Source organism: Rhodofomes roseus, assembly GCF_022264815.1.
Source record: "Rhodofomes roseus strain CIRM-BRFM 1785 chromosome Unknown C8Q71scaffold_30, whole genome shotgun sequence".
NCBI classification, from domain to species: domain Eukaryota; kingdom Fungi; phylum Basidiomycota; class Agaricomycetes; order Polyporales; family Fomitopsidaceae; genus Rhodofomes; species Rhodofomes roseus.
In genome coordinates this window covers 113,482-132,911 of record NW_025952986.1, presented here as the reverse complement: position 1 = coordinate 132,911, position 19,430 = coordinate 113,482, and the positions used below count along the sequence as shown (strand labels likewise).

General features: G+C 57.8%; 6 protein-coding genes across 6 annotated transcripts; 2 read left to right on the top strand and 4 right to left on the bottom strand.

Moving 5' to 3' along the window:
• Positions 1-161: 161 nt before the first annotated feature.
• C8Q71DRAFT_359117 (uncharacterized protein) lies at positions 162-1,926 on the bottom strand. Its single transcript, XM_047918057.1, has 4 exons — positions 1,516-1,926; positions 1,319-1,454; positions 590-1,157; positions 162-531 (listed from the first exon to the last, which is right to left on the bottom strand). The coding sequence occupies exons 1-4, from the start codon at positions 1,832-1,834 to the stop codon at positions 283-285; spliced, it is 1,272 nt and encodes a 423-aa protein (XP_047773874.1). The 5' UTR covers positions 1,835-1,926; the 3' UTR covers positions 162-282.
• A 945-nt stretch (positions 1,927-2,871) lies between these two features.
• Positions 2,872-4,015, bottom strand: C8Q71DRAFT_359059 (uncharacterized protein). Its single transcript, XM_047918055.1, has 4 exons — positions 3,325-4,015; positions 3,100-3,264; positions 2,988-3,052; positions 2,872-2,919 (listed from the first exon to the last, which is right to left on the bottom strand). Exons 1-3 carry the CDS (start codon positions 3,929-3,931, stop codon positions 3,036-3,038), a joined length of 789 nt encoding a protein of 262 aa, XP_047773873.1. The 5' UTR covers positions 3,932-4,015; the 3' UTR covers positions 2,872-2,919; positions 2,988-3,035.
• A 3,050-nt stretch (positions 4,016-7,065) lies between these two features.
• On the top strand, positions 7,066-11,583 carry C8Q71DRAFT_784979 (uncharacterized protein). Its single transcript, XM_047925058.1, has 8 exons — positions 7,066-8,750; positions 8,809-8,924; positions 8,973-9,403; positions 9,457-9,584; positions 9,637-10,523; positions 10,573-11,030; positions 11,086-11,238; positions 11,296-11,583. Exons 1-8 carry the CDS (start codon positions 7,267-7,269, stop codon positions 11,410-11,412), a joined length of 3,774 nt encoding a protein of 1,257 aa, XP_047773872.1. The 5' UTR covers positions 7,066-7,266; the 3' UTR covers positions 11,413-11,583.
• A 216-nt stretch (positions 11,584-11,799) lies between these two features.
• C8Q71DRAFT_784977 (uncharacterized protein) lies at positions 11,800-13,666 on the top strand. The gene is made up of 5 exons (XM_047925057.1): positions 11,800-11,837; positions 11,903-12,234; positions 12,297-12,432; positions 12,491-13,175; positions 13,247-13,666. Exons 2-5 carry the CDS (start codon positions 11,910-11,912, stop codon positions 13,502-13,504), a joined length of 1,404 nt encoding a protein of 467 aa, XP_047773871.1. The 5' UTR covers positions 11,800-11,837; positions 11,903-11,909; the 3' UTR covers positions 13,505-13,666.
• A 241-nt stretch (positions 13,667-13,907) lies between these two features.
• Positions 13,908-16,116, bottom strand: C8Q71DRAFT_784974 (uncharacterized protein). Its single transcript, XM_047925056.1, has 4 exons — positions 15,456-16,116; positions 15,227-15,365; positions 14,395-15,160; positions 13,908-14,331 (listed from the first exon to the last, which is right to left on the bottom strand). Exons 1-4 carry the CDS (start codon positions 15,805-15,807, stop codon positions 14,059-14,061), a joined length of 1,530 nt encoding a protein of 509 aa, XP_047773870.1. The 5' UTR covers positions 15,808-16,116; the 3' UTR covers positions 13,908-14,058.
• Positions 16,117-17,697: 1,581 nt separating this feature from the next.
• C8Q71DRAFT_358930 (uncharacterized protein) lies at positions 17,698-19,416 on the bottom strand. Its single transcript, XM_047918054.1, has 3 exons — positions 18,772-19,416; positions 18,033-18,717; positions 17,698-17,981 (listed from the first exon to the last, which is right to left on the bottom strand). The coding sequence occupies exons 1-3, from the start codon at positions 19,284-19,286 to the stop codon at positions 17,715-17,717; spliced, it is 1,467 nt and encodes a 488-aa protein (XP_047773869.1). The 5' UTR covers positions 19,287-19,416; the 3' UTR covers positions 17,698-17,714.
• Positions 19,417-19,430: the final 14 nt, after the last annotated feature.

Genomic DNA, 19,430 nt, shown 5'->3' with positions numbered 1-19,430 from the left:
AAGTAGCCTACTACTGCGCTGATAACACCGAAACATCACCTCACCTCCAAGTTTCCGCGAGGCAACGCACCTCGCGGTATGCGAGAATCCTGGAGGCATTGAGTTGGAGGTATTGTATGGATTAGTAGAGGATAGCAATACAGTAGCGATGACAGCAACAGCGATCGCGCCGTGCCCCTCGTTGCCTTCACAAAAGGAAGGCAAGCTATTCGAGGGCCACATATCCTTGCTCGCGTCGTAGCCGAAGCTTCGAGACTGACAAGCGCGCGATGAAAGAGTACCTTAATGATAGAGGTACCGCATTGTCCAGTCCCACCGCTCACACCCGGTCTCTTTGATGCCACCATGATCCCATGCTACACTTGCAACCGGCCGACCCTCCGGGAACCGCACGTCATAGAATTCCCCGCAATGTCCCAGGAACCGTAGGCTCCTGCTCGCGTCACGGATGACCTCGTCTACCGCCAGGGCAGCCTGAGGGCCCGAGTAGATGGTGAGAGACAGGAAGGTGACATTTGAGAAGTGCCGCCACTGCGAGACGAACGGTGATGTCAATGGCGTACATGGAAACCTGGTCAGAGACACTCACGAAGGTCACCAATGTCTCTGGGCTGAGCGGCTCTGTCGCGGAGTATGTAAGCCAGAGTACGGCAAGTCGCTTGGGAAGGTAGCGCTGGAGGGCCGTAAGCTCACGAGCGGTGAGCTCGCCATTTGTATGGAGATTGACTATCTCAAGGTTTTCCAGCGTCGACAGCATATCAAGGTATGCCGCCCGTTCGTCCTCTTGGACGCGGAATTCACAGAAAAGACGACGGAGCCGGGCGCGACCACGGAGAGCCGCGCACAATTGGGCACAGGCGGAAGCCGTGAGGCGTTCAGAGTGCGTGAAGTTGGACATCACGAGCGCGGTGAGGTTGGGCAGGTGTGAGATGGCGGAAATGAGCTCAGAGATCACATCTTCTATGTTGTGTTCGATACGGAGGAGGGAGAGAGACTGGAGTTGAGGAACACGACGAACCGCCGCAGTGAGATTAGCGAGGCTGGAAGAATGTATGAGGGAGATCTCCAAGTGGAGTAGGTTTGGAAGGCGAGCCAAGGGTACTTCAGTAGGGCAGAAATACAACATTCGAAGATAGTGGAGGCTTGGGAGTACCGTGCTGCGGGAAGGTCATGTCAGTGTGATCGGTGCAGGGACTTCGGAAGACACCGTAAACACGGCTGACGTTTGTACAAGGCAGTATCCGAGTCTGAAACTCGTGCATATCCTCTGCGTCTCCGCGGGTTCTGGGTTGTAGAGTGAGATAGACGGAACACTCACGGAACAGACTGCATATGCCGCGGTGGGAGGCACGTATCAAGGCCATCGATAATCCTGTCTAGCCGCGTAGATCTCGCCCCACCCCACGTCAACGACTCCATTGACGGAAGAACATGGATTGCTCGAGCGACCTGGTCTGACCATCACGATGTGAGCTTGTACGCGTATTCTTCGAGAACAGGATGACTTGATCTCACTCATGTGCGAACCCCAGTCGCCCACGGTATAGACATCCAGATGTTTGATCAGAGAAGCAAAGAACGCGTTGGAAAGAATGTGATCGAGGATGCCCGACGTCCTGGCGAAGTGTCGTTGATTGGTAGTATTGAGACTTGCTAAATCGTCGGCAATGACGCGGATTGAGATCTCGCGGAATGCCTTGTCCGTTGCGAAGCCATTTAAAGCACGCGAGACGAGGCGGCACGTACACAAGTCTTTCATCGCCAAGAGGTATGATTCAATGTGGTGCCAAACCTCGGGAGGCATTGGCGGGCAGTCACGGCGGGCGCGCGACATAGTACTACGTAGTCACAATGTGCAGAGGCAGCTAACTTAGTAAAGTGCGAGACGATGCGTTATCGACTCCGTGACTGTCGAGGAGGAGGAGGAGAGCGGGGGTCCATTTAGCCACCGGCGCGGCCGATAGCGCACGCGCGTCTCGACTTCTTGACGGCGACATCGCTGACCAGTAGCTACAAGTTGCAGCCTGATGCAGCGTCATGAAACGGAGCCGTTGCGGTCAGACCGACTCAGACGGCGCCGCAACTTCCTGCACGTCTCAAGGGTATTCGTTAGTCGGCAGGTTGACGGCCGAGCGTTCAGCACAAAGGTCCAATCATGCAGCAAAGGAGATGAACGCATACACTACAGTGCGAACGAGAGATCACATACACTAATAGCCCCATAAAGGAGCACAAGAACCTCATGTAATACTGTGCCGCATGTACCAGTTCCACCCCTCACACCCACTGTCCTCGATGCCACGCAACGATATCTTCTGAGTCGACCACGGCTGCAACATGGCCTGCCCGTCTTCCAGTATTCCACGTCGAGGAAGTCGCCGCGGTATTGTACGAGCTGCAGACTCTTTCCCGCATAGTGGACAATGTCATGCACCCTGGATGCCTGGCGGGACACGAAGCTGTACTGTAAAGAAATGACACGGCATCTTGCTTAGATTTGATTGCCTGGGTCATAAGATCTCGCAGCGAGGAATTGAAGCGCAGTCCACGAAGGTCGACAAGGTTTTGGAATGGCCGGTGCCGAAAAACCGCAACCGACGTACATGATTTCCTCGGCCTGGTCCTCCTACGTGCCGCACCCCGCGGAAAACAGCCGAATGCTAACGCCGCTGACCACGAAGGAGGCGAAATGGGTCTCCCGGTGTGGACGGAGGTACACCAGCACGCCTTCCAAGCGATCAAGACCTTGCTGGTGTCGCGCGAGTGCCTGACCATGAGAGATCACGGATAACGATATTTTCGTCACTTGCGACGCAAGCGACTGGCCCACGGGCGCGGCCTTGAGTTTCGGACCGACTTGGGAGAAGGCGCGCCCAGTAGCGTTCGACTCCATGCAATTGAAAGGGACACCGAAATGAACTATCCAATACGCGAAAAGGAGCTGTTAGAAATAATCCGCGTACTCAAAAGGTGGCAGGCGGACGTACTTAGCATGCCCGTCCTTGTCTACACGGGCCAGCGTGCATAGAGAAACTTCAATACCTAGAACGACCTATCGAGGCGTCAGCTCTGTTGGCAGGAATTCTTATGTGAGATTACCATTGTGTGCATCAAAGGCGAGGATAACACGGTGGCCGACGCCTTGTCTAGGCTGCCTCCCACGGTTTCCGCCTCCAGTTGGATGTCTGTCGGAGCCCAAGGCGGTCAAGACACGTCTCGACGTACTCGATCTTGGGCGCGGAGTCCGCGCGACGAACCTGACAGCTAGACGTTACGCAGCAGGTAAGTTGGGAGACTTGCGCGGAAAGTGTAGAATATTTGTACTTTCTATGCCACAAGCCGAGTCCCCCGACAATCCGCGGCCTGGAGCAATCCTGTCAGCGTCGGGACGAAGGCGTACTCGCTCAACTTGTGGCGACCTTGGAAGCTGGGAAACCGAATGCCCGGAGATGATGCTTAAGGGCCTGTCCATGCATGATCGAGTCGAGTGAAGAGCCTGACCACTGCTCAAGGGTCGATTATTCGAGGAGCAAGTTGTGCAACTGCGCATTAGATGGAGCCTATGCCGGTGTGGAGTCTCGACCTTCGACTGCAGCAGAGAGAAAATTGCGCGCGGGTACTTCCCTGGATCCTTGGACGACCCGTACCGCGGAGAAGAGAAGGGTATGTGTGGCGTGTTCAGTAGATTCGGAGCTGCGCATGCTGGTGCGCCTGTACTCGACGTTTGCGCGTTGGGCGTTGGCTGTAGGTGTGAATATATGGCTGGAGCGCAAGTGAAGGGGACCGGGCGAGGCCGGGTGGAATTGACGGGAAGGCTTTCATGAAATAGAGGCATACTGAGCGATGATTTCAGTGGCTCATACCTATGAACAACGAAGTGAGCATGTCGGATTCGAGGCGCACTACCTACCTGTTGAACGCGCCTTTGCATGCAATGCTCGCATCGTTCCGCCTTCCCGCCGCATACAGTGCGAGTGAACTGCCGTTGTTTACGAACGGATGCAGGTTGTGCGGACAGCTGGCATAGATGCGGCGCTAGTTAGAAGGGGCGCGCGCCTGGGCGGCAGTTGATGGCAAGTGATGCGCCGCCGGTTGCCTGATTAGCCCAGGAGGGCGGGGCGCCTCGCTGGAATGCGTGACGAGAGCGGGCGTACGTGGTCCGTGCGCGCATAAAGATAGCCACGGACGTTCGCGCGTACGTGAGGTGACGCCGACGACGCAGATATTTGTGGCTGCGTTGCGGCGTCTCTATTCAGTCCGGGAGGCGCGTTCAGACTCGGGCAAGGGGAAGCGTAGTTTGACCGCGTCCCGTGCGCAGATGACGCGCGGCAGCACCTCGAGAGCGCAGAAGCAGCTGTGCGAGAAGAGTGACGTGAGGCGACGAGAGAGAGAGGGACAGAGGGAGGATCGGAGATCGGGGATCTGGACTGGCGGTGGGACGCAGCTCGTCACTCTCCCCAGCCACAGCCCGGCCCTTCTCAGCCCTGCCCTCCGCCGCCCATGTCCGCCCGCCCGCCGTCCCCTCCACCCGTCGTCCGCCGCCGTGTTGCGTCTGCGCGCACGCACCTGCCGGATATGGCAGTGTGGCGGCGTGTGACTCGTGCGTGACCGCGGGCGCCTGGAGAGGGAGGCTGCGGGGGCGGCCGATTGGAATCGTCTGCGCTGCCATCGCGCGATTGCTGGCACAAGGTTATCCGCACGGCCTGCTGCTCTCTTCGCCAAGCACGAGGAATCTCCCCGTCCTCCCCAGCCCCCGGCCCCCCGCGATCCCCCACACGGCTCGATTTGCGCTCGAACGGGCGCTGCTATTGTTGTCGCTGCGGCCTGCGACGCTGGGTGCGACCGCCCCCGCCTGCGACTTCCCGCATCTCCGTCCTTCCGCGGCTCCCTGTGGCTGCTCGCCCGCTCGCTCTGTGGCCGTCGTGCCCTCCGGAGCCGGCTGTCTCCACCCGACAACGTAAGTCCGCCTGTCCTGCCCCCGCCCGTCCCCTGTCGTCCCCGCTGCCCCTCCCGTGCCGCGGTCCCGTGCGTCCAGACGCGCTCCCCTCCCTCGACGCGTCCCTCCAGACCGTGTCCCCCCGTCCCTTGCGTTGTTTTGCGTCGGGTGTGTCTTCCCGCCCCACCACGCCCCTGATGGGCGCGCCGCGTGTCGCGCAGCTTGGCTGCAGGTACTGCAGGAGTCGGCAGGCAGCGGTCGCTCCTTCATACTCAGATTCCTTCCTTCACGCACGTAGCCAGTGGCCTATGCGACGCATCTTTCATGTCCTTGTATTCTTCTGTCCTTTGTCACGTTTTGCACACGGTGCTGACGTCCTTCCTTCCAGGCTTGTGATATACACTCAATATTGCGCTACGGCGGTGCGCAAAGTAGTCAGCGCGCCCCTCGTGAGTATCTTTTCATCGAGCTTCGAACACATCCCTAACGCATCCATGCCTGCAGTCACGACGACAGCGCGGCCACGCGCCCGTCTTACACACTCTCATTCGACCACTACACGACACCTAACACGACAATGAACACGTCTCCGAATCACCCGTCCGGTCAAGGCTCGCCGCAGCCGCAGGGAGGAATCAACCCCGCGCTGCTCGCCGGCATGAACCAGGGCCAGGGCGGGATGGGCGGCGGGATGACGCCGGCGCAGATGCAGATGTACGCGCGGCAGATGAACCCGCAGATGTTGGCCGCCATGCAACAGCAGGGCATGGGCGGCGGCGGCGGAGGAGGGATGAACATGAACATGGGAGGAGGCGGCGGTGGGATGGGAAACATGGGCATGGGCGGGATGAATCCCGCGATGATGATGCGGATGATGCAGCAGCAGCAACAGCAACAACAGCAACAACAGCAGCAACAACAGCAGCAAGCGCAGCAGCAGCAGAGGAACCAGCAGCAGAGCATGGGCGGGCAGGGCGGCGTGAATCCGCAGCAGCTGATGGGCGGCGGCGGGATTAACCCTGCGGCGCTGATGGGTGGAGGAGGAGGGATGAACAACATGGGCGGCGGCGGAGGTATGGGCGGGATGGGGAACATGGGTATGAACGGTGCGTTGCTCGTTTTGTACCGGATGCGGGGAGCTGACGCGCTGCAGGGACGATGAACCCGGCGATGATGATGAACGGCGGAGGGGGGATGGGGAACATGGGGATGGGGGGCGGGATGGGGATGAACAACATGGGCGGGATGGGCGGGATCAACCCAGCCGCGCTCATGGGAGGTGAGTTTTCCGTCTACCTGATCGCTCGCTGCGAACTCAATGTACCGCAGGGGCGCCGTCGCCATCCGCGTCTTCGCCGACGATGGCGAGCCCGCAGCAGCACTTCCACTCGGGCGGGTCGCAGCCGACGTCGCCCGCGCTGGACGTGTCGCCGGGGTCGCAGTTCGGGATGGGGGGCGGACACGGGATGGGGGGGATGCAGGGGATGGGGAACATGCAGGGGATGAACAGCCTGCAGGGCGGGATGGGGAACATGAGCGCGGGGATGGGGATGAACGCGCCGTCGACGCCCGGGCCCGGAAACATGAACGCGGCCATAGCGATGCAGAACTTCGGCCTGCAGCCTGCGCAACTCGCGGCGCTGGCGCACCTGCCCCCCGCTGAACGCGAGAAGCATCTCATGCAGATGAAGGCGATGCATATGCAGCGGATGGCCGCGATGCGCGAGCGACATGCACAGGGACAGGGCGGCCAGGGTCCGCCAGACGGCCTCTCCGGTCATGGTATGCAAGGTATGCAAGGTATGGGCGGAATGCAGGGCATGCAAGGGATGCAGGGTATGCAAGGCGGGATGCAAGGCATGCAGAACATGCAGGGCGGAATGCAGGGCATGCAAAGCGGTATGCAAGGCATGCAGGGCGGCGCGCAGGGCATGAATCCCGCCCACGAACGCTTCCAGCAGCTCTCGCAAGGCCAGTACGACCCGCACCAGCGCCCGTCGTCCGCCGCATCGACGAGTTCGCACCGCGCGTCCAGCGTCCAGCCGCCCGGCCTGCCCATGGGCCACCCGCAGGCGAACCAGAGCCAGATGATGCCGCCCCCGACCGCGATCCCTCCCCGCCCGCCGACCGCCGCGTCCCAGCGCCAGCAAGGCCAGCCGCAGTATGGCAACCCCGGCGCACCGAGTCCGCGACCGCATACAGCAGGCGGGCCCGGTACGACACCAAGCCCGCGCGTACACTCCGGACCACTGCCTCCTGGGACCCCGGCGCCTGGTTCTGCCGCACCGACGCCAGGACCTGGTGGGCCGATTCCTATTCAGCCACGTCCGATGTCTACTACTCCAGGCGGGGGCCCGATGACAAGGCCGGGGACGAGCGCCGGGATGCACGCCGCGTATATGCAGGCGCAGGCGAATCAGGCTCAAGGCCAGGAAGGGATGAAAGTGCCGAGTCGACCTACCACGGCGTCTGGATTCGCGCAGCCTCACCAGCAAGGAGGACAGAACGCGGCGATGCTAGGGCCGAGTGGAGGGCAGCAGGCGGCGAAGAGCCCGAGTGGTTACCCGCCGATTGCGCCTGCACCGACTGCGCCAGGTAGCCCGGTGCGCGGGGCGAAGAGGAAGGTCGGAGGGACGCCTGTACCTGGAGGACAGCCCGGTCAGCAGCATGGACAAGGACCTCAAGCACAGCAGCAACAACAACTCGGTCAACCGCACTCTCAACAGTACGTCCAGCAAGCTCAGATGCAACACCAGCAAGAGAACTTGTCGGCTCCCGTTCCTCCTCAAACGCCTCGTCTCTCGATGTCTACGGCGAGCATGCCTAACGCTGGTGCGAGCGCAAATGGAACACCGACCTCTGCCGGTCCTCAGACCGGTCTCACTGGCATGGGCATCGCCGGGAATGTGGGGCAGAGTACTTCGTCCTCCAACGCGTTGATGAACATGGGCATGGGCCTCATGGGCGGCGCGGGCGGAGGCATGATGGGCCCGCCTGTCTTGCCGAGGACCGCTAGCCAAGCTGGAGAGATGGGCATGAGCATCGGTGTGAACGGTCGCCAGATGAGCGGCGGTCCTATGGCCGGCGCGATGGGCAGGGCTTCACCTATCCAGACGATGAACGCGGGTGTGGGTCTTGGCGTTAGCATGGACATGGCTACGCCACAGACCCCAGTGCGGCAGGGCTCGCAGCCGCCTGCGCCGGTGACCTCTCCTTTCGCTCACACCGGGACCCCCGCTGCGAATGCCGGAGCAGGAGGGATGTTTGACGCGCCCGGTCTGGAACGCAAGCCCAGTGTTCAGGAGGGCGCTGGCGCATCGACAGCCGACAGCACGCACTCTCGATCTGTATCGAACGGGGCGCCGGCATCTACACCTGCGACGAACGGTGTCTCTGTGGCAGCGCCTCCGCCACCGACGATCATTCCGCAGCTACCTCCGCTCAACGTGCAGCTCAACCCGAAGATCTCGCGAGTCGCGATTGTACCCCTTGTCGAATCGGCGACCAAGATACCGCCGCTGACGCCAGAGGAGATCGCGAACGTCAAGAAATGGATGGAGGTCGACAAGGAGTACGACGGACGGTACAAGGCGATGAAGGAGAAAATGACAGTGGAGATGCGGGAGACTGTCGGCAAGCCCAAGGCATGGTGGGAGAAAGACTCGGTCATGGAGGAAGGGCGGGTGCCTATGCCGTCTCATAGAGGTCCGGGCACGAAGAGGCCGGAGAAGTGGAGCCTTACAGGCCTGAAACAAAGCAAGGAGAAGGAAATCAAGGACAAGAAGCGAGCCGGTAAGAGGGAAGGTTTCAAGCCGTGAGTGCTTCATTTCGGACGTTGTCGACCTCAAGATATACTGATGCGACCTTCCTAGACCGAGGAGGCTGAAGCCGGAAGACGCGAATCGCCCGGAGCAACTCGTGCCCATTCGCCTTGAGTTCGATGTTGACCACCACAAGATGCGGGATACATTTGTGTGGAACTTGAATGGTAAGGATTCGTTCGACAGGCCTCTGCACGCATGCTGATGTTTCCCAGATCCCGTGATTACTCCTGAGATCTTCGCCCAGTCCGTCGTAGAAGATTATAATCTACCACCTAGCTATCACTCAGTCATTACGAAGGTCATTCAAGACCAGCTCAGTGACTACAAGGCTCACTCTGCTACCTTTGGCGAGGACGGAGTATTCGTTTCATCCGACACGGAAGACATCCAGAGCGGGGCTTTCGACGATGAAGAAGCCGAATGGTGGGAATCGTGGAGGAAGACCGTCCGGTCGCCAACGTTCCACAAACGGGCTATTGGACTTGCAGACATACGCAGTCGCAAACGTCGGAAGCTCGTCAAGGAAGAGGTCGTAGATACGCCCACTCTGGCGACCGTGTCAAGTACAGAGGTCCCGATGTCCGTGGATGACTTCGACGAAGACGAAGACTCTATGCAGGAGGAATTACGGATACTGATCAAGGTAGGAAGGGTCATTGTTGACTTTGGATGCCCACTGATCGCCTATCTGTATAGCTGGATGTCGTCGTCGGCTCTGTGAAGCTGGAAGATCAATTCGAGTGGAATCTAGAGAATGGTGATCCCACACCCGAGCAATTCGCGGACATCTACTGCCGCGACCTTGGCTTGGGCGGTGAATTCAAGTAAGCATCTTTGTCGCACACATCAATGCTCAAGCTCACTCAAATGCAACAGAACCGCCATCGCGCATGCGATACGCGAGCAAGTGCAGATTTATCAGAAGTCCTTGTTCCTGGTTGGTCATCCGTCAGATGGTTCTGCGGTTCAGGACGACGACCTTCGCATGTCTCTACTGCCATCCCTCACCACTGGCGCGCGTGCAATTGACCAAGTCTCTGCGTTCACTCCCATCCTCAACTATCTCAGCGACAGCGAAATCGAACGCAACGAGAAGGAACGCGAGAAGGAACTCAATCGTCGCAGAAGGAAGACTACGAGGGGAAGGCGAGGAGTTGCTCTGCCAGACCGCGAACCTCCGAAGACGTTCCGTACCCCTGCGATCGGCTTCCCGGAAGTCGACGCAGCGACGCTGGCAGCAGTCACAGCGGCAGCAGCGCCTACGTCGAGACGTGCAGCCGCAGCCGCAGCTTCGCATAATATCGCGAACATGATCGCCTCGGAGAATGGCACAGTTGTACTGCCGTCCGCCCAGCCTACCCCGCTCGCCCCTATCGCTCACAGCGCACCCAAGGAGAAGAAACCGAAGGGTCTCTTCAAAGCGCCCTCTTTCCCGTCCAGCGTCCTTCGCCCTCGGGTCAACCTCCGTGGGGCAATCACTTCGACTGCCGCGGACCCGTCAACATTCCCGCCTCCCATTGAGGGCGACCAACCGTTGCCGAGCAGTAGTGCAGGAGCAGACAGCAAGGGTGCTAGAGTGGTCTTGTCGGCGAAGCGGACGAAGGAACTCGAGCGGGAGGCCAAGGAGAAAGAGTACGCTGACGGGCAACATGCGAATATGATCAACGGCGTGTGGCATTGCTCGAACTGTGGCTGCCCTGAGAGCATCGCTGTGGGAAGGAGAAAAGGTCCACTTGGAGATAAGTCTCAGTGCGGCACATGTGGTATGTAATCGCCGGGTCTTTCAATAGGAGGGTACTAATTCGTTCGCAGGGAAATTCTGGCATAGACATCGTCGACCCCGCCCGGTCGAGTACAACGCGGACGAAGAGTACCATCGCAACCTCCTCAGGGAAGCAGAGCAGGCCCGTATTGCAGCCAAGCGACGCCGTCCCCCACCTTCTCAGGTCGACGACCAGTCCTCGAAGGCCGCGCCCGAGGACGGCGACGCAGAACCCGAGACCCCTAAGATGCCACAGAGCGAGGTCCCTGCGGAGCCTCAATCGTCTCACTCTGCAGCAAGGGCGATGTCCCCGATGTCAACCGCATCGAGCGCGTCGGAGTCGCCGCTTGCCCAGCGCGTGACCAGATCAACTGGGGCAGCGTCGGCGCCTCCGGAGCCTTGTGTATCAGAGAGTAACGGCGACGCGGAGACGACCGCTGCTGCACCACCTACGGGCTCACCACCCCAGCCGCCGCCATCTGCACCGCCGAGCACGAGCACAAACGTGGTAAGTGTGAGTGCGCTTGAGCCCTGATGGGTCAAGTTCTGACTGGGATGGACAGAGGACGACGATGCCGGAGTGGCTTTCGCGTGCTATGCAGGAGATACAGGGGAGGTATCCGGACGACAGGTTCGAGGTGACGGCTCGCAAGCCAATGGCCCCAAATGCTACAGCACCGGAATGGCGTCTCAAGTGCCTAGACTGCCCCGGAAAGGTACGCCGTGCTACTCGTTCGAGGACGACGGGACCTGAGCATGTCTTCTCCTACTAGTTGTATACCCCTGGACCGGGAGAGACGCTCCAAAACTACGATGTCCATCTGCGCAACCGTCAGCACCGTCAAAAGGTCATCGCGCGCGTTGAGGCTGCGCGAGCGACGACATCATAAGCCTCGAACATTGTATACCATCGACCGTCTCCTGCCCGTCTTGAATGCGCTGCTGTTCGAACCTGTTGTTATCGAGTTATACATCGTCAGTGTACTATGTGTGCTTAGGTATTTATCGACGCCGAGAGCCCTTGTAGAGTAACATTAATGAATTCTCCGATTATCATTGAATAGACGGTCCGAGTTATAACAGAACTAAGAGGGCATCCGGTTCGTGCATTATGGTGTATCTTCAACCATGTTCACGCTTTACTGTAGAGCCGGAGTGAACACATTCATCTTAGATTCCAATGCTCAAATGTTCAACGGCGTTCAACGCTGTTCAACGGCGGCACGGTGCACGTGGGCGCGTTTAAGCGTGCGACCGGACGTGCGCGCGCAGTGAGGATTATCATTCACTCTGACTCTTGACTGGCTCCGTGACGGTGAGTGGCCTTCGAAACTACTTGGGTACCTCATATAGGGACTATGTTATGCTTATATATTGTAGCATTTCCATGCCGCAAGCTCGTTGCAATGCGCTGCCCCCAGAAGTATGGCACCAAGTCATATCATACCTTTCGAAGATCGACATCTGTCTGTGCCGCCTCATCTCGCACAAGTTCAACGATATGGCGGTCAATGAAGCTCTCGCTGAACTTAGCATCACCATTGGATCACGGGCGCGGCATGGAGAGCCCGCCGCATCCGAATTTCAATCTGCCCAAGAGCAAGTCGCTAGGACATCCAGCCTCATCGATCGCATAACGCATGACCCGACATTTGCCTCTTTTGTCAGACGCTTAGTGGTCCACTTCTATGGATGGAGGCAGCATCAGATGGGTGAGCATCATGAATACAGACGCTGTTTAATGCGGATGCGAAGTTCACGGCATGATGGATAGAAATTCTCGTTGATGCGCTTTGTTCCCTGCATCGACTCCAATCGTTTACTTGGTTCGGGGCAAGACTTGTACCCTCGGACAACATACTACATGCTCTTGAAAGGGGTTGTCCGTCACTGCGTGTATTGTCTCTCCCGTCAGTGTGCCGTTTAGCAGAATTTCTAGGCCGGCCCACGCTGATATCCATACGATAGGTTACAAACATACCAGAATCGGAAACTGTCACATAGTATCCTCAGTCGCCTTCGCAGCATCTCTGTGACACCCCCAGAGTTCGGGACGACTATACGCACGACACTGACATCTCTGTCGTGTAACACATCACTTGAATCCCTTTGTTTTCTCCGGATGTTCTATTCCCGACCTGCCGACATCCCGCTCGCCCATCTGCCGAACCTCCTTGAGCTCGAGGTAGCGTTCACAGATACATACGATGGTCTTGGCGAGGCCGTCCGCCAAGCCCCACAACTCCAATCTCTCTGCCTCTTCTGGATTACACATGAAGTGGACGAAGTGATCCACGAGGTCGTCGCCGCCATCTCGCATCTACCCAACCTCGCCATGCTCGCGATCCAACATGGTACCACATACACACCTATTCCGGCCGCCGCGTGTGCGCAGTTCTGTGCAGCCCTCCGGGGCCGAGCCAGGCTTCGCCGTCTCTTCTGCAACTTGCGCATCCGGCACGATGATTGCGCGGCACACCTCGATATGCTCGCCACACTGCCCAACCTCGAGATATTGGCTCTCGTAACGGAAGATGTACTCTGCGTCGAATTCCTCGCGGAACTTCAGCGGTGCCTCCCTGCACAACTCTCCGTGCTGATGCTTTCGCACACGTACGCAGATTCGCATGGCCCTCAGGCATTCTTACGCTTCGTGGGTGTCCCTCACTATCGCTAGTAGTGCTGTCGTGAACACAGCTAACTGAACTTATTCTCGTCTCGCAGTGGCAGCATTTCTCGAACCTCAGCTTCCTGCGAGTGGAAGCATGGGCAGCCCCTGGCCTGACGGCGCATGACATCGTCCACCATGCGGGAAAGAGTCTGCAGCTCGTACAATACCGCGGCGACGTCCTCGACGTGGAACACTGGGAAGATGGACAGACCATGTTGTGGCCGTGGTCAACGCAGAAGATATTGTTGCGTGGCATCGAGGACAGTGGGTGCGAGGGGTGGAACTGGTATATGCGGCACAGTCTCGCATGAGGTTCTTGTGCTCCTTGATGAGGCTATGAGTATATGTGTATAATCTCTCGTTGGCACTGTAGTGTGTGACTGTGCGTTCGTCTCCTTCGTTGCATGATTGGGATCTTGCGCTGAAAGCTCGGACTTCCGCCGTCGACTTGACGACTCACGGGTACCCTTGAGGCATGCAGCAATCCTTAAGTAATTGGTAAAGATGGTCGACGCTGGGCTGGAACTGTGAAAAATGTACGCCAAACCTCGAGTATGATCGTGGCGGCCCTTCTGGTGCTCTCCTAGCACGCATACCCCGAAGTGACTACCATTCGGACTAAGCTACTATGGGGAGCATACAACTCAGCTTCTTTCTAGCGCGACGCCACAAGGCTTCCTGTCTACGGGGCTCGTGAGTCGATCCATGGCTGGAGACTCGGCATGCGAGTCCTGTATATGATTTCTTGGTACCAAGAGGTCCAGCTGTCTTGAGTCACTGCGCGCTGCGCTCGTATTCTATGTGTCTGCAACTCGGCCGTACATGTCTGCGGTCCGACTCGACAAAGCACCATATGAAGATGACCTCACACGAAGGCTAAATGTCGCATCAACCAGTCACAACCCTCATCTGCGCAGTCCTCAATGCCACCAAACCTGACCTTTCGTGCAGACCAAGGACCCTGAGCAACAGAGACGCCTTTCCGATTCCGCCTCACGTCGTAGAAGTTGCCGTTGTAGCCCACCGCTTCGAGGTTCTTCGCGTCGCGGATCATGTCGCGTACAACAGCGTCTCGCCCTCTCCTACGCGTGACATCGACCTCTATCTGGATGAAGCGAAGGCATTTGAAGTGCTTGTGCTAAAGTCATCGACTCGGAGTCAGCGAGCACTTCTTGCAACTGCCAACAGACGGATCACTCACGAACGTCACGGTCCTGAATGTTGATTTGACTCGGACCGTCAGGGTCCCCGTCGTGCTGAGAGAGAGTGCGACGAGCCTGCTGTGTGTGCTGCCAGGCAGGTGGCGCCTTAGGAGTGCAAAGAACGCGGCATCGAGCCTCTGACCTTCTAACGCGAGGTGAAGGGTGTCGAGGCACCTGAGTTGGGCGATGGCGGAGAGATATGTAGGCAGATGTTCAGACGTGATCCGGAGGTTGAAGTATAGGCGGTGTAACCGCGAGCAACACCGGAGGGCGTCACAGAGCCTCGCAACTTCAGTTGTGCTCAGAGGACCATCATTGCTGTGCCCCTGATGCACCATATGCCGGTGCACATGGATCCCCAGAGCGGTTAATTGAGGTAAGTCGCGTATTGCCGACGACAACTCAACGAGGAGTCGGGTCAAATTCCGCCTCAGAGCAGCCTCGCGGCTGACCGCAACGGAGAGCGACTCCAGCTCCGGGATTCCACGAAGAAGATTGCCTAGGCCTCTGCAGGATTCCGTGAGCGTGATGTCCAGATGCCTAAGACGAGGCACACATGGTAGGGGGAACTCCGCGGGAGCGTTGCAGAAGAGCCCGGGCCGTAGAGTGTGGATATTCAAAGGCCTTCCCGTACGGAAGAGTGTAGCGCGGAGCGTGTGTGTGACACTCTCAAGGTAGAGCGATGAGTATTGGGACAGCGACTCGGCTGTTATGGAATGGAGACGCGCGATAATGGGCCATGGTAGTATGCTCAGCGCACTAATTCTAAGGTACATCATAGTACATATGTGAGTGTCTGCATGGCGTGCAAAGACAGGATACGTGACTTACGGAATTGATAATTCACCGAGCAGCGGCCAGCAAGTCTGGAGTGCGTCAATGACCTGTGAACGAGGAAGAATGGCGTCGCCGCCGATCCACACCAAGCAGCGCAATTGGCTGAGCGAGCGTATTGCCGCAACGAGACGGTCTGTCAACATATGGTCGTGAGCGGCACTGTACCACAAGAGCGGCGCGCAACGCCTGAGTTAGCACTGGTAGTGTGGGGCGCCAGACTCACGTATCCAGTGAGTACTCGCGAGGCCCTCGTCGAAGACGTAGACATGCAGCCTTTTGACGCCTCTGGCGAAAGACGGTTCGGACGTGATGCGATCGAGAACAGCGGAGGTTCTGTAAGCTTGCACTTCCAATACGTCTGCACGCGGATTCCAGTCGAGCCCGTCAGCGTTCAGTGCTCCTGTAGGGTCATAGATCCCCAATGATATGGTAATGCAGGATAGGGCCATGCCCATCGAGAGGCCGTTGAATGCCTGCGAGACTAGGCGACAGGTGCGTATGCTGGCCCTCGGGAGATGAGATATGATTTCTTGCCATATCTCCGGGGGTGCGCGGTTGGAGGAGAGCTGTGGCATAGACAGAGAACGAGAAGCAAAGTTGGCTTGGCGTCGAACGTGAGCTGGATCAGCCGTGGCGCCGATGTTGTTCGACTGTCGCCGGTACTGTAGCAAGTCGAGCTATCAAGACTCGTACTCGGGGCAGCCTACGTGAACCCAACGAATGCTACGGCTAGGTATAGGCCAGTAGACGCACAAACACGCGGCCGCCACGCAGGATCGAGGGTGCGTGCCAAATGAGATAATGTACGTAGCACTTACCACGTTGCTATAAGTCTGCCAATAACCGAGTTACCTCATCGTGACTATGCGAACAGAAGGTTGCTCACCAGGCGGTCCCCCGCTCGCGGTAAAAATTAAACCTGCACCGACGACGTACCTCGGAAGTACGTGAAATACCGGTGATCGAGCGATCGGGCCTACTGCTGACGCAGTGCGCACAGTTGATGAGCCATTGGATGACACCATGCTGCTGCAGGTGCGAATAGTAAGTACACCAGGTTCCGGTTGCTATAGAGGGCTATCCTCGTTCAGACGTACATCGGGACCGCAGACCGAGCGTTCCAACCTCCGTGGAGCAACACCGATGAGTGCAGTAGGGGGTGTGATCTGCAGACTGCGTGAACTGGATGTAATCTGCTGCGGGGTGCTCACCAGTGCTCATCGAGTCTTCCACCCATCACTACAGAGATCTGGTCGGCACATCTGGTGTCGGAGGGGATCGACGCGTCGACGCGTCGGACGATCGCTGTCCGACTGCACCTAACACTGGCAGTTGATTGTGAGCGGCTGACCGCGTTGTACAGGATACATTGCACCGAGGTGAGCTAGGCAATGCACGTCCGACGAAGTGTGCGAATCAAAGGAGTCGGAGCGAACTACTCGTTCAGAAATGGAGAGTTTCCAGCGCAGGCACAAGCACAATTCTTGCGCAAGACCGTGACCTCGATGGTAGATGTAGAGGTTTCGTAAACGGCGCCTCACCAACCCTTCGGGTACGTCGTAGAGGCTGCGCACTGTATGCGATGTCACCCGTCGGCCCAGTGTGACGCCTGCTAGCGATGGTCTAGAACACTCACGCGGGGGAGCACGCACCAGTAATGGACGAGCGTGTCGAGTAGTGCCTTCCATACCGACGTCCGTCGCTCGCGCGGTCTCAAGACCGAAGTATGTCCCGCTAAAAGGGGGGCCTGTGGGACGTCGTGAGCAATTCATCGTAATGGCACTGTAACGTACCGCCAGCAAGAGCCCGCCGCTACTCACAGAACTGAGACGCAAAGAGAGACGGAAGAGCGATGGCCACAGAGTACGCGCTAGCTGGAGGTTGAGATCTGAGAGGGCGGTGTATGCAGCAACACCTCGAGTGGAGCCGTGTTACTGCGTGTCACAATGTAAGCCGCGTGTCGCCGACCGATGACGACTCGACGAAGAGCCGGTCTCGCCCCAGGGTCGCCTTGCGGCTGACCGCCATAGAGCGACTGCAGCTCCCGGGCTCCGCGAAGAAGATCGCCCCGTGAGGTGAACGACAGGATCCTGAGGCGGTTCGTCGGAGGGCGCATCTTGCGGAGCATCTGCCTACCGGACGCAGGTTGCAATCAAATTGGTATAGCGGAGGAACGTCCACAGAACACTATACGCACCGGGGCACCAGCGTCTTCGTGCAAGTCGGAAGTACAAAGTTACTTGAGACGATTTCGCCGATGGACTTACAACATGCACACCGGGTTCTACTGCGTGCAAACCATGTATTTTCAGATGTCTATCAGGCAATCTACTTCGTCCGTCCTTTGGATACCACGTAACCTTCATCACTAAGCACTAAGCGAGGAATTCCGCACGATAACAGCCATGTACACACCTATTGTCTATACGAATTCAAAAACGTATCATAGTAATGCGACCGGAATTGGAGTGTACACGCTCGCTCACGGCTCAGGCACGATTGAAGAGTACCTCATGAGCCATTCCCAGCCTTCACAACCCAAGTCGCGCGCATTGCGGAACTCGAGTTTACGATGTGACCATGGAGACAGTGAAAGCGGCTGGTCGGCTCGGCGTTCCACATCGTAGAAACGGCCATTGTAGCCAACAAGCTCGAGCGTAGTCGATCCCTCCACGATAGCGTCCACCGTGATGTCTGTCTCTGCCCAAGTTCGGATGTACAGGTACTGCAGATTGGTGAAGTATGCCCACTGTTCGTGTCTGCATTAGTGCTATCGCCCATCACTCTGACCACTACTCACAAATTGCGATAATGCATTGCGGTCAGTTAGATGCCCATCGGTGGACAGGCTCATGGCCACAAGGCTCGACGGGAGACGGGAGAGCAGGCCCACACTGAATTCCTGAGTAAGAGGTTGGTCCAACATGGCCATGTGGAACACCTCCAAATTCTTCAGAGTACCGATAGCTTCCAGAAATAACCCTATACATCCGGTAGGTATATTTACGGCGTAGTCGACGCGCCGCAGTGAAAGCCTGTTCCGTAGAAAGTCGGCGAGAATTTGGGCTTCATCCATCAGCACCGTATGGTCGAGGTCTGACACACCGAACGACTCCAAGTTCGGCAAGTCGGATTGGAGAGATGACACGCACGCGTACACTGCATCTTGATGTAATGGGCCCGCGGTAGTAATGGATAGCAAACGGAGATCAGGCAGTCCGCGGAGGACACGCTCGAGGCCATCGAACGTCTTCATCAAGACCAAGTTCAGATGCGTGAGATTTGGCAGACACGCGGCCGGGATATCTGCTGGTCTACGAAATGGTACCTCCAGTGTCTGCAGGCTCTCTTGGATCGTCGTACACATCTTCGTCGAGAACGAGTGGTCCGTGATCTCCGCGTCCAAGTCCATCGATGTTGTACTTATGCCAATAGAGCAGACGCGATTGAGTCTTTCGAGCGGCAAGTCGCCAAGCGACTCCATGCTGCTCGGCGCCATGTCAGTTCGAGCATATCGATAGGTACGAAGATGCACTCACGGGACAGAGAGGTGACGCAGAGATCGACACAATCGCGCAAGCGAGTCTATAATCGCTACAGTTGGCTGCGGGCCGTGCCGTGCCAAATGAACGAGGAGAGACTGCGCAGACAACCTAGCGCAGTCACCAAACAGCCTGGGTACAGGTCTGAGGTTTCGCATCGTTCTGTTCCAGTTCAAATGCATGCACTCACGGATTTCAAAGGCCCTTCTCTCGCCATCAACTTTATACGCGTGGACCTCCATGTCTCTGATCACCGACGCGAAGTGCGGATCCACGATGATATGGTAGAGCAGATCGAACGACCTGGACGACCGCTCATCCTCCAGCTTGTCGCCTTGTATATAGCCCGCATCCGTATAGGACTCCCAAGCACCAAAACAGATAGTGAATTCATAGAATACGAGGCTGAGGGCGATGTCATGGAATGCTCTCGAGACCGAGAGGCATATCCGTCTGGATGGCCTAGGCAACCGCGCGAAGTTCCTGCCATATTTCCGGGGGTAACCCAGCATAAGCGAGCATCTTGACGGAGCAGGGTGCGTGCAGTGTCCAAATCGTTCTCGTGGTGTCAATGATGTTGGCGTTCGAGGCGGAGCCCAGTACACATGTGGTGGTAGTAGTACAAATCGAAGTCAAGTTGTGGCTGAAGTCGTACT